The following is a 12,801-nucleotide window of genomic DNA, read 5'->3' as shown; positions in this document are numbered from 1 at the left end:
TTTTTTTTTTTTTTTTTGGGCTGGGAATCATGTAAATGGTAATTTAATGGAATGGAGCACTGGATTGTTGACTTGACTGCAAAAGGAGAAGGAAACTTGAGTGGGTGAAAAAAAAAATGGTAAAGCACATTAGCATTAGGATACTTTTTAGAAATTTTGAGGTAGTGACATAAAAACATACCTTTCTGAAATTTCGTAGTAGTGACCTAAAAAAAAAAAAAAAAAAAAAAGGCGCACCGCGCACCAACTCCTACAATCTCCTTTGTTTATTTGTTTTCTTTTTCCTTCTCTCTCTTTCCAGCACTGCAATATATATATATATATATATATATATATATATCAATGCAGAAAAGGAACATTATATATAAAATTGTCTATGTTGCAAGAAAATAGCCTTACCAACCAAACATGAGATGTTTGTCTTCATGTCCTCATTTCCTCCATGAAAGCAAGATTATAATTGAATAGAGTTATCTACTTTTTGTCTATTCTAAACCAAGCCTTTCATACCTCTAGAAAATATCAACAACCCCTTCAATTAGAACAACAATCCCAATTATTTAAAGCAAATCACCAACACCCTTTTAAAATGACTGGAATGTGCAAACTGCTTTTAAATTAGAATCTATATATTTTTAAATTAGAATCTATATTTTCTTAAAAGATCAAACAACAGTGTTTTTTCTCCAAGAGTTTGTTATATATTTTCAAAGTCAAATTGGAGAAGTTTTGATATGACAGAAAAGTCTACTTATGTGTGCAACTGAAACAACAATTTTATATAAGTAAAAGCTCACCTCAGGGTATCAATCTTGGTGGACAATTGTCTGGTTGTTCATATTTACATACACCTCACAGGATACTCTTGCATGATGAAAATGTTGGAACGCAGTTTAAACACATGGAGAAAGAAGATGCATCATGTAACAGAGTAAAGCTTGTAAGAGAATACTATGGAATTGTCAGAACAAAACTAAAATTTCCTTAACATACCGTTTCTTAATGCAGTGAGTGTACTGCTGCTGTTTTGCAACATACTTAGTTATTGCAAAAAGCCACGCAATCACGTATAAATATTTCCAAATAATAGCTCTATAGATTCAGAGCTCAAGATTGTTTCTTTACTTAAAGCAAATAATGATTGTACATAAAAAGGTACAAGGGTAAATTTGCCAACTTATTTGATGCACATATCTAAATCAATTGTTATTGTGACATTATTTGAGCTTTGCCTTAAAGATTTTGAAACTGCAGCATGGGCATATATAATTGAGACATATGACCTTGTGAAAAATCACAAAATATGAAAGAGAAAGCAATGCGCGGCCAATAATTGAAATTAGCAAACTCCACTACCGGCTCCAAACTCATCAATCTAATCTAATCATTCAAAAGAAACACTCCCAATTTTAACCCTAAATCATACTTAACAGCCAAAAACAATAGAACAAAATTAAAAACTTACCAGTAATGTTTTTGGAAAAGTTCTGGTCTGATTATAAAGTCCCTCAGATTTTTCTCTCCCTCCTTGACTCTCTCTGTCCCTTATTAACGCTCTCAATGAACAATAATAATGTAAGGCTCTTTTGTTTTTTTTTTTTTTTAAAACCACAAATTTACTCCAAATTAAGAGAATAGGTAAGGGGAAAAACCTAAAATTAAAATAAAAACATCACTAACCATTCTTTAAAACTCCAAGAGATGAAGTCCATGTAGAATTTGATCTTCTATAGGGTTTCCCCAGGAGAAACTGTTGTGAGTGAGAGATGGGTAGCACTGACAAATGTAGAGTTGGAGAAGGGTGGTGTCGGAGAAGGTGGAGCCATTGAGTTGTGGGAGAGAAGGGCTGATGGTGGCCTGCGTTTTGGACTGAAGGTGGAGCCGTTGAGCTATGTTTTGTGTGTGGGGGAACGGCAAAGCATGGGTCTGCGTTTTGGAGGAAGGAGAAGGCAGAGGAAGGAGAAAGTTGCGTGTGGGGGAATGGCAGAGCAGTTTATCGAGCTTTAGAAAAGTATTTTGCATTTATGTTTTTATTTTTGGTTTTAGAAATTATTATTATTATTATTTTTTTGTGTATATGGGATTTTTTTTTTTTAATATTGTGTTGACGTGAAAAATTGTGGGAGCTTCAAAAGTTTCGGTTATATATATATATATATATATATGATTATATTATATTATGTTTAATTTAAGTAGTTATTGGAGTAGGAAGATACCTGGAAGATGAGGCAGCGTTAGTTTCTTACCTAACTTTAGCAATGAGCCAACATTACTCCACGCGGAATTTTATTCTAATAAATTTGGACTTCCTAGTCTTTTTCTTACTTCATTGCTACGATGTTTCCTTGGTGACACATGCGTGGTGTGGACATGCAGGATTACCTAAGAATTACTCTTTACATATACGCTGCTTTCACTCACAAGGGAAATTTACTTTAATTAAGTCTTTTTTTTTTTTTTTAACCTGGAAGATGGTGACTGAGGCCACTTGCAAATTGAATACTCTGTGTCTCACTTTTCTACTTTGCTTAATTCTTTCTTTCTCTCTCTTCCTCTCTTCGCACTTAATTTTCTTCCCCTCTCTCTTCCTATCAACCCGGTTCTACTCCTTCACAGACAACCCAGATCAACTGTGCCAACGTACTCTGTGGTCAACGTCAAATAGAGAGAGCTCTGATTTGTGAGTAAATTTGGACTTCCTAGTCTTTTTCTTACTTCATTGCTACAATGTTTCCTTGGTGACACATGCGTGGTGTGGACATGCAGGATTACCTAAGAATTACTCTTTACATATATGCTACTTTCACTCACAAGGGAAATTTACTTTAATTAAGTCTTTTTTTTTTTAACCTGGAAGATGGTGACTGAGGCCACTTGCAAATTGAATACTCTGTCTCACTTTTCTACTTTGCTTAATTCTTTCTTTCTCTCTCTTCCTCTCTTCGCATTGAATTTTCTTCCCTTCTCTCTTCCTATCAACCCGGTTCTACTCCTTCACAGACAACCCAGATCAATTGTGCCAACGTACTCCGTGGTCAACGTCAAATAGAGAGAGCTCTGATTTGTGAGCTTTGATCTTCGATGTCCGACAGAAATTTTCTCCTATCTGTGAGCAAGTAATTGCAAGTAGACCGCACCAGTGCTCTGTCTGTCACTTACAAACACTCCATCCAGTGCTCTGCTTTCTTCTTCCCCAATTAATTTTCCTTTCATGTGTTAATTCTTACTAGTTGAATAATTTTCTTAATACATATCTTTAGTATTTTTTTGATTGCAAATCGATGGGCACAGAAAACGCCTCCTCCTCATGTTTTCCTTCTTCTTCTACTTCTACGCCTAGATGGACATACGAATACGATGTCTTTCTCAATTTTAGAGGCTCTAACACCTGCAAAAAATTTACAAGCCATCTGTATGAATCATTGAAACGGAATGGCATAACCACATTTAGGGACGATGAAAGTCTTGATCGAGGAGCATTCATTAAACCAGAACTCCTGAAAGCAATAGAAGAATCAAAGATTGCTGTCGTTATTTTCTCTAGAGACTATGCTTCATCGAGTTGGTGCTTGACTGAACTAGCAAAGGTCTACGAGTGTATGGGTAAGAAGAAGCTGATAGTTCTACCTGTTTTCCATGATGTGGATCCTAGTGATGTGCGCAAATTGAGGGGGACTTTTAAGGATGCCTTTGCAAAACATCTCATTGATAACACTGAAAATGTGCAAACTTGGAAAGATGCTGTGACGGAAGTTGCTGGTATCTCTAGATGGGATTTACGGGATGAGTAAGAATTTGTTTTAATTTTTTGTTTTTTGTTTTTTGTTTTTTGTTTTTTGTTTTTTTTTACTATTTTTCGCTACTTTCTTTATTTGGTCACATGACAACTTTCATTGTCTCCTGTATATTACAAACCTAGGAAAAAAAATTATAAGCTCGAATTGTACCTAGGTTGAAAAAAATTGCATGCATTATTTGTACCAAATATGTGTTCCCCTTTTGCTACTGAACAATGCTAAGATTTTATTTTTAATGAATGTTTTATCCCTAAATTAATGTATATAGCTCTGCCTCATCAAAATTAATGTTTTGCTATATTTTTTGCAGGCTTGAATCAAGAGTTATCGAAAAAATCATTCAGGTTATAAATAATGAGTTGGATCGTGAAGTCCCAAGTGTTTCTGAGCACCTTGTTGGAATGGAATCTTGTGTGTAGGAAATGCTGGATTTATGTTTGGGTAAAAGGTTAGATTGTGTCCGTTTTATTGGGATTTGTGGTATAGGTGGAATTGGTAAAACAACTCTTGCTCGAGAAATTTATAATAAAATTCTTCTTGACTTTGAAGCTAGCAGCTTTATTGATAATAATAGAGAAGAATCTGAAAATCAACATCTAGTTTCTTTACAAAAACAACTTCTTTTTAAGATCTTTATGAGTACCCAAAAAAATATATCGAATGTTTATGAGGGAATCAATGTTCTAAGGAAGTGACTCCGCAATAAGAATGTTCTTATTGTTCTTGATGATGTGAATGAAGAAGAACAGCTAAAAGCATTAGTTGGGAAAGATGAATGGTTTGGTGTAGGGAGTATAATCATTGTAACTAGTAGAGATAGGCATTTTTTGAAAGGGCATGGAGTGAAACATATATATGAAGCTAAAGTGTTGAATGACAATGAAGCTTTGAAACTTTTTGATAGGCCACAAACTGAATGACCCCTTGTGATTAAACCAACTAATTAATTAGCCAAGTTATTAATTAATCAATTTAACATGCAAATATGTGGAAGCACAAACAAATCATCAAATAACTAAATATGCAGTGGAAATTAAATGACACGGTGATTTGTTTACGAATGGGGAAAACCCTTACGGCAAAAACCCCACCGGGTGATTTTTAGGTCACCACTCCCGAAACTCCATTATTATCAAATCAAGCGGTTACAAGTAAAGGAATCCAAAGTACCTTACCAACCTACAGTTGAACCCTTACCCCAATACCCAATTGGACTTGATCTATAGTGACAATACCCCTTTTGATGCACGGCTCCCAAGTACGTGACTAACCAATGATCGGATCCCAGTACGCGACTTCAACACCAACTTAGAAGGAGAGGTTGGCTGCAAAGTTCTTCAGTTCATCCTACACGATGAAGATCAGGAAGATGCTTGGTCACAAAACCCTTTGGTGCAAATACACAGTAACTTCTTCAGAAGAGATAAACTAGGTCAAGAACTTCGTCTTTGATCACAAATTGCTTGAACAGAGTTTGCTCAATGCTTGTGCAACTTGTGTACAATTTGACGGCTCTTAAAATAATCCTTTTATATGTCTAGGGTTAGGAGAAAAGAAGGCCTAAAGACATATTCACGGATCCCAAGAAATCATATCAAAAAATCTGATTTTATAAATCTTGACAGATAGCAAGGTGTCAAGGAGCTATCAAGCAGGTGTCGAGCTTTAATGAATTTGCACTTCAGCTTGTTTTTCTTGAACAGACTTGATGACTTCAACACTTGATCTTGAAATCTTGTTTCTTGAAGTATTAAAAACACCTAGAACTACCCAATTACAAGTAGAGTGCGTTTTGTCAAAGGATAAGCCAATTTACATAAACAAATGACATATGTTCTTAATGAGTGAACTACATATGCCCTAACAATCTCTCCCTTTGGCAATCCGTGACAAAACCACAACAAACAAATGAACATATGAGAGAAGTCATAAATCACTCAACTCATATTCACTTGTTGAATACAATAAAATCTATCCTATCACAAACCTTGAAAAACTTTGTAAGAAAAGAGTTTATGACAAGTAGACTTTGACAACCTGTATTTCTGAAACACTTTAAACAAAACTCATCAAAGCATCTTGTGTGAAACAGAAATAATAGATTGGATACAAGTATAAGAATCATATGTATAAAGATAGAAAAGAAACAACACATGTAGAGAAAGGTGAGAGAAACATACATCCACCTATAATAAATATAAGTACAATGTATGTAAAACTGGTCACAAGACCTCATATACAAGAACAATGTATCTAAAAAGAAGGAAAAGAAAAGATACATCATAACCTTACTACATCCCTCAATAATCAACACTTCCTCTATCAAAAATGTTCTATACAAAAATGTCCTATAGTAACTCTCCCCCTAAGATGACTACTCTCATATCCCCAAAACGACTCCCCCTTTTTGTCACGGGTGACAAAGGGTAAAGTGTCAAGTAGACATCTCATCAGTAGAGCTAGCATCTCCATTATCGTCTGAAACGTCATCGTCATCACCATCATTATCATCATCCTCAGAGTCAGAAGTCGCTAGAGGAGGTGGTGAAGGAGTAGCCTCAGAAGTAAAACCACCCATGGTCACCTGCCATTGTGTAATACGACCAACACGAACATTCACCTGATACAACTCCGTAGAGAGTGTATCGAGGCGAGCATCCATGCGCTGCAGCTACGCCATGATGTCTTCAAGAGATACATCGCCCATAGAGGAAGAAGGAGCAGATGTAGATGGAGCAGATCTGGATGGAGCTGAACGGGAGGGAGGAGTGGAATCTGGCTGTCTCGACCTAAACTGAGTCTTACTACGTTTTACGGTAGCGGCATCTATGACACAAATGTGTGTGAAGTGGTCGGACACAGGAAAAGGGACAGAAAAATGGCGTAAAATCCTCGTGATAGCGGAAGGAAAGATGAGCTTATCATGGGACGCCAAATCTAAATGAACATCTATGATAGAAAGAATGAAATGAGAATGAAAATCTATAGTAAGATGCTCAAGAAGAGATAACAAAAATCGAGCATGAGGCTCTGTGATGGAGTTGTAGTGAGAGAATGGATGGAGTACAAAAGTCATCACCATGTTTAAGAATCTAGGACCTTTAGCAAAAGGTCTACATGATGTATACTGATGTTCACCCCAATCAGCAAGGTGCTCACAAAAAGCAGAAATGAGCTCATCTTTGGACACAGTCCTCAGACGCTCACAAGAAGGATAGTCAGGAAACTCTATCCTAGGAACCCTGAGCACATTTGCAACTAGCTGTGGTGTGATAGGAATGCGCATACCTCGAACGCGAGTAAAAAAGAGAGGTATTAAACGATCAATCCTGTGCATGTTGGAGTAAAACTCCTGAATGAGCACGAAAGGACATGTGACCGGGACGTCACACAGTGACTCCTATCCCCTACTGTGAATGACAGAGGGAAGGTCAGTGTCGGTGAAGTTCGCCAAAATGACTTGGCGTTTCAAATGAACACCTCGTCTAGAAAAGTTCTCCTAAAATGCCTTGCGGGCATCCTCATCACAGAACCGAAGATTAAGAGGAACAGAATTAGAAGAGGAAGAAGCTCCAGAACGCAAAGGGTTCCGAGCTGGACTGGATTTACGCTTAGGTGCCATAGACACTACTAACGTAAACAGAATGAGAGAGAGAGAGAAAGAAAGAAATAATTAGAAAAGTCCCAAAACAATTCAAATATATGAAATATATTGAATAGAGAGTATGTATGCATGGGATGCATGAACATGTGACATGCAACAAAAATTTCATCAAGGGCTCAACCCAATCCAAACCTACCAGTACATAAACATAGTTCACACATCTAAATGCATGAAAATACTATTCTAAAGCAAATGTGATGCAATGTATGACATTTTGAACACATTTGAAGGAAAACCCAACCCAAAATTTCAAGAAAAACTCATCAACTTTGAAAAACCCCAAAAATTTTCAAAAACCCCAAAACCTAAAATTCAAAACATGAAATGCATGAATAATGAAGGAAAAAGAGACCATACTAGGTGATTTGAAGCAAGGAAGGGTCGAAAATCACGTGGGTTGAAGGTTTTGAGTGAGAAAAAGGAGTTTGGGAGATGAACAGCCGCGGATAGATCGAGAGAAATGAGAACTGAATTGCGACAGTAGCTTTTATAGGAGCATCAGTAATTCTCGACAAATGAGGTGTTGAGAGGTGTCAAAGAATCTGTCGAGGAAGGTGTCGAGAAAAAGCATGTCGACAGCTGAAGGTGTCGAGAATTTGTTGAGGAATGAACACCAGAACCAAGAACAGAAGCTCGATCGATCAATAAGGTATCGAGGAGGCAGGAACTTTCATGATCGATCCACCAAGTGTCGAGGAGGTGTCGAGATTGTGATAAGAAAAAGGCTTGAGAAGCTTGACAGATAAGAAGGTATTGAGGAGGTGTCGAGCTAGCTTTTAAAAACAGTTTTTCGAGAAGTGAAAAACACAGACATGAATGCAATCCAACATGCACCTCAACCAATGATCCAATCAACATATTAAGCTCTCAAAATCATCTCTCATCAAACATTTTAAGCACATGGATCCTCAGAAACACACACACACACACTAAACAAGTCTAACCAATTTTATTTTTCAAAAATAAGTCAAGACAGTTTAGTGAGCATACATTAGCACATGTAAACACTTGTGATGGCCAAATCACATTGTACCTGCACATGTATCAATAGTAGCAAAGAGTATTGCGTGTTGTGTGTGAAAAATATCGCAAGATTGCATATGTGTATACAAGTTATGACGATCTGAGATATGAGAAAATAACTTTAACTCACACACAATCATAACTATTTAATGGGGACTATTACCTTCGAGGTACATCCTATAACTCCCACATCTCCTAGAAATCACGCTTGCAATCATATTTAAAGCATTTTAATCTTCTTGCTTTTTATTTTCTTTGCATATTTTCTTTTAACCATATCATGCATGGGCATAAAAAGAGAGAAAAGAAATACCTAACATGTTAAGCATAGACATTGCACTTTTGCTATGCCGAAGCATACGGATGTCTTTGACACTGCACTTTTGCTATGCTGAAGCATACAGGTGTTTATGACATGATTGGCGGGCAACAGTGGTGAGATGGTTATTTATGCCTTTCTCTTAGGATTTTCTAGTCCTACTCGTCAAAAAGAGTGATATGAGTGTTAAGTTTTAAGAGATAATTTAATCTTACTCATCACAAACAAGAGCCACAAAGGCCACTTGCTTAGTTGTGCATGGAGATGTTCATTTAAGCTACCAAAGATACAAAGTTTAGAAAACATTGTTTCAATGGCCATCCAAGGTACACAAGTACCAATGTACACAAAACTCACACTGTTTTTGTATTTTTCAATTTTTCAATTTTTTTTTTATATTTTTTATATCAAAAAAAAAATAAACAAAATTGAAAATAAACACACAAAAACATGCTTTCAAAACAAAACATAAAACTAGATTGACTCAAAAATGCAAAACACACAAGTAATGCAATAATAAAAAAAAAAACAAGAAGAGAGAAGAAAGTGATAAAATCACTTAGAGTCCTTTTTCTTCCACACCTTGGAAGAACCTTTCTTTTGATTGAACCCTTGAACCGGCTGTGAGGGGGAAGAATTGAAACCGTTCAAGTTCGAAAGGAACATGAGGGCTTTCAGAAGATCTCCAAGAGGAGCGAGAGAAGATTAAAGCTGATTTTGGCTTCCAGATGCTATCATGCCGTTGCTCTGTTGAGTGGCTAGCCACTTGTAGCAATTTGGTCGAGTATGACTGGCAACTTCACAATGATGACAGAGATGCTGCTTCTTTTGTTTTAGCTTTTAAGAGTTAGCCTTCTTAGCCCTAGGGTTTTTAGCATCTTTCTTATCTTGCTTAGGGGGTGCTCCTAAGATAGATTTACCCTTGTCTAAGTTCTCACTAGCTAATTCAGTTTTATCATCAGTGTTCTCAATTTCAGTGTTATTAGCAGGAGAAACAAAAACAGTAGCACTAATAGAAGCAATATGAGAGGAAGAAAAATCATACCCTAAACCTGTTCGATCCGAAGTAGATTTTTGATTGCTGAGCATCTCATCAAGCTTTGCACTTGAAGTCCTCTATAGTTGAGCTCTAATTTGAAACAGCTTCGCTTCAAGCTTCTTGGTCTTTTTAGCCAAGAAATTGTTCTCAAACCTCAGTGCACCAATCGTTCGATTAGCTTCATCAAACTTTGTGGAAAGTTCTTCACGATCGAGTTCCACATCATTGAGCTTCTTGGTGGCCAGCCTATACAGTTTCTCATGCTTCTCAGAGAGCTTTTATAGTTTCTCATAGGCTGAATGGATATCATCTTGATCATCCATCTTCTCACACTTAGAATCCACCAATTCTTCTTCTTCCACTTCATCAACAATCCCTTCAGTAGGATTGACTGTGGCAGTGAAGGCATTTAAGATTCCGTCATCCTCATTGTCAGAATCATCTTCAGACTTAGTGTCACTTAAGGTTGCAGCAAGTGCCTTACTCTTCCCAATGCTTTTGAGATATGTAGGACACTCATGTTTCATGTGTTCGAACCCATGACAACCAAAGCACTTAGGTCCTTCGGGAGCAGTGTATTGACCGCCATCTTTAGCATCCTTCTTCCCTTTATCTTGGCTCTTAAACTGAGAAGAACTGGACTGCCTGCAGTCCTTGTCGAAACTCCTTCCATTGGCATTCTTCATAAACTTCTTGAACTGCCTGGTGATGTAGGACTTCATTTTGGAATCTTCATCATCGGAAGATTCATCTGTATTACTGCTCTTTACCTTCAAGGCCATGCTCTTGCTTTTATTTGACTTGCCAATCCTAGATAACCCTATCTCATAGGTTTGCAAATTTCCAACCAGCTCAGTCAAAGGAATCTTGTCAATATCCTTTGATTCCTCTATAGCCGTAATCTTGGCATGGAATCTCTCGAGTAGAAATCTGAGCACTTTCCTCACAATCTTGGGTTCAGGGATGGTTTTCCCAAAATTGAAGGCTGAGTTTACTATGTCCTTAAGCTTGGCATAGAACTCATCAAACGACTCATCCTCCTCCATCTTAATATCTTCAAAGCTTGTAATGAGCCTCTGAAGCTTTGAATCTTTGACAGCCTTTGTTCCTTCATAGGTTGTCTGAAGGATGGTCCACGCCTTCTTAGTAGTTTCAGTTAAAGATATCTTTTTGAACTCCTTATTGGTGACCGCACTGTACAACGCATTCAATGCCTTACTGTTGAAGTTTGCCGCCTTGATCTTGGCTTCATCCCAATCGGCCGGCGCTTCCTTTGGCTTAGTCCAGCCAATCTCTATAGCTTGCCACATCTTTTCATCTAAGGACTACAAAAAAGCTCTCATGCGTACTTTCCAGTATGCGTAGTTAGTCCCATCAAATAAAGGAGGTATAATTAACGACTGTTCTCTATCCATGACAAACAGGGGTTAATAGATTAAACACAGTAAAGATTAAACCCTAATCAGAGTGTGCCCGATCTGATACCACTTGATAGGCCACAAACTGAATGACCCATTGTGATTAAACCAATTAATTAATTAGCCAAGTTATTAATTAATCAATTTAACATGTAAATACGTGGAAGCACAAACAAATCACCAAATAACTAAATATGCAGCGGAAATTAAATGACACGGTGATTTGTTTACGAATGGGGAAAACCCTTATGACAAAAACCCCACCAGGTGATTTTCAAGTCACCACTCCCGAAACTCCATTATTATCAAATCAAGCAGTTACAAGTAAAGGAATCCCAAGTACCTTACCAACCTACAGTTGAACTTTTACCCCAATACCCAATTGGACTTGATCTATAGTGACAGTTCCCCCTTTTGATGCACGGCTCCCAAGTACGTGACTAACTAATGCGCGGATCCCAGTACGCGACTTCAACACCAACTTAGAAGGAGAGGTTAGCTGCAAAGTTCTTCAGTTCATCCTACATGATGAAGATCAGGAAGATGCTTGGTCACAAAACCCTTTGGTGCAAATACATAGCAACTTCTTCAGAAGAGATGAACTAGGTCAAGAACTTCGTCTTTGATCACAAATTGCTTGAACAGAGTTTGCTCAAACAGAGTTTGCTTAATGTTTGTGCAACTTGTGTACAATTTGACGGCTCTTAAAATAATCCTTTTATATGTCTAGGGTTAGGAGAAAAGAAGGCCCAAAGACATATTCACGGATCCCAATAAATCAGATAAGAAAATCTGATTTTATAAATCTCAACAGATAGCAAGGTGTCGAGGAGCTATCGAGCAGGTGTCGAGCTTTAATGAATTTGCACTTCAGCTTGTTTTTCTTGGACAGACTTGATGACTTCAACACTTGATCTTGAAACATTATTTCTTGAAGTATTAAAAACACCTAGAACTACCCAATTACAAGTAAAGTGCGTTTTGTCAAAAGATAAGCCAACATAAATAAATGACATATGTTTTTAATGAGTGAACTACATATGTCCTAACACTTTTTAGTTGGAAGGCTTTCAACAAACCTCATCTTGAAGAAAATTATGTGGATTTGTCTAATCGTTTTGTAAAGTACATTGACGGCCTTCCCTTAGCTCTTGAAGTTTTAGGTTCTTTGTTATTTGAAAAAAAAAATAGATGAATGGAAAAGTGCCCTAGAAAAACTAAAAGTGGAACCTGATAACAAAATTTTTAATATTCTTAAAATAATTTTTGATGGGCTAACAAAAATGCAACAAGAATTATTTTTGGATATTGCATGTTTTTTTAAAGGAGAGTACAAGTGTGGCACAATAGATATACTTCAAAGCTTTGGTTTTTGTCCAGACTACAATATTGGTGTTCTTGTGGATAGATCTCTAATAACCATTAAAAAACATAGAACTTTGTGGGTGCATGATTTGCTACAAGAAATGGGTCAAGACATTGTTCGTCATGAATCTCTTAAAGAGCTTGGTAGACGTAGCAGGTTATGGCGTTATGAGGAT

The 12,801-nt window shown here is 37.0% G+C and overlaps 2 protein-coding genes across 2 annotated transcripts; one reads left to right on the top strand and one right to left on the bottom strand.

Moving 5' to 3' along the window:
• The first annotated feature begins 3,281 nt into the window (after window positions 1-3,281).
• LOC112000617 (TMV resistance protein N-like) lies at window positions 3,282-4,216 on the top strand. The gene is made up of 2 exons (XM_024032771.2): window positions 3,282-3,787; window positions 4,108-4,216. The coding sequence occupies exons 1-2, from the start codon at window positions 3,282-3,284 to the stop codon at window positions 4,214-4,216; spliced, it is 615 nt and encodes a 204-aa protein (XP_023888539.2).
• Window positions 4,217-9,919: 5,703 nt separating this feature from the next.
• Window positions 9,920-11,152, bottom strand: LOC136066656 (uncharacterized). Its single transcript, XM_065771338.1, has 3 exons — window positions 10,691-11,152; window positions 10,235-10,612; window positions 9,920-10,117 (listed from the first exon to the last, which is right to left on the bottom strand). The coding sequence occupies exons 1-3, from the start codon at window positions 11,150-11,152 to the stop codon at window positions 9,920-9,922; spliced, it is 1,038 nt and encodes a 345-aa protein (XP_065627410.1).
• Between the last annotated feature and the right edge of the window lie 1,649 nt (window positions 11,153-12,801).

This window comes from Quercus suber, unplaced genomic scaffold (genome assembly GCF_002906115.3).
Source record: "Quercus suber isolate HL8 unplaced genomic scaffold, Cork oak 2.0 scaffold_42, whole genome shotgun sequence".
In the NCBI taxonomy this organism is placed as follows: domain Eukaryota; kingdom Viridiplantae; phylum Streptophyta; class Magnoliopsida; order Fagales; family Fagaceae; genus Quercus; species Quercus suber.
Note: the sequence above shows the minus strand (reverse complement) of the source record. Positions and strands in the feature narration are given on the sequence as shown.

What these genes read in the sequence shown, in the direction of transcription:
- LOC112000617 (XM_024032771.2), top strand. Translation starts at nt 3,282, where the DNA reads ATGGGCACAGAAAACGCCTCCTCCTCATGTTTTCCTTCTTCTTCTACT. An exon ending in AGATGGGATTTACGGGATGA is followed by an intron (nt 3,788 to 4,107) that starts GTAAGAATTTGT and finishes TATTTTTTGCAG; the next exon opens with GCTTGAATCAAGAGTTATCG.
- LOC136066656 (XM_065771338.1), bottom strand. Translation starts at nt 11,152, where the DNA reads ATGTGGCAAGCTATAGAGATTGGCTGGACTAAGCCAAAGGAAGCGCCG. An exon ending in AGATTCCTTTGACTGAGCTG is followed by an intron (nt 10,613 to 10,690) that starts GTTGGAAATTTG and finishes ATGGCCTTGAAG; the next exon opens with GTAAAGAGCAGTAATACAGA. An exon ending in TAAATGCCTTCACTGCCACA is followed by an intron (nt 10,118 to 10,234) that starts GTCAATCCTACT and finishes AAACTATAAAAG; the next exon opens with CTCTCTGAGAAGCATGAGAA.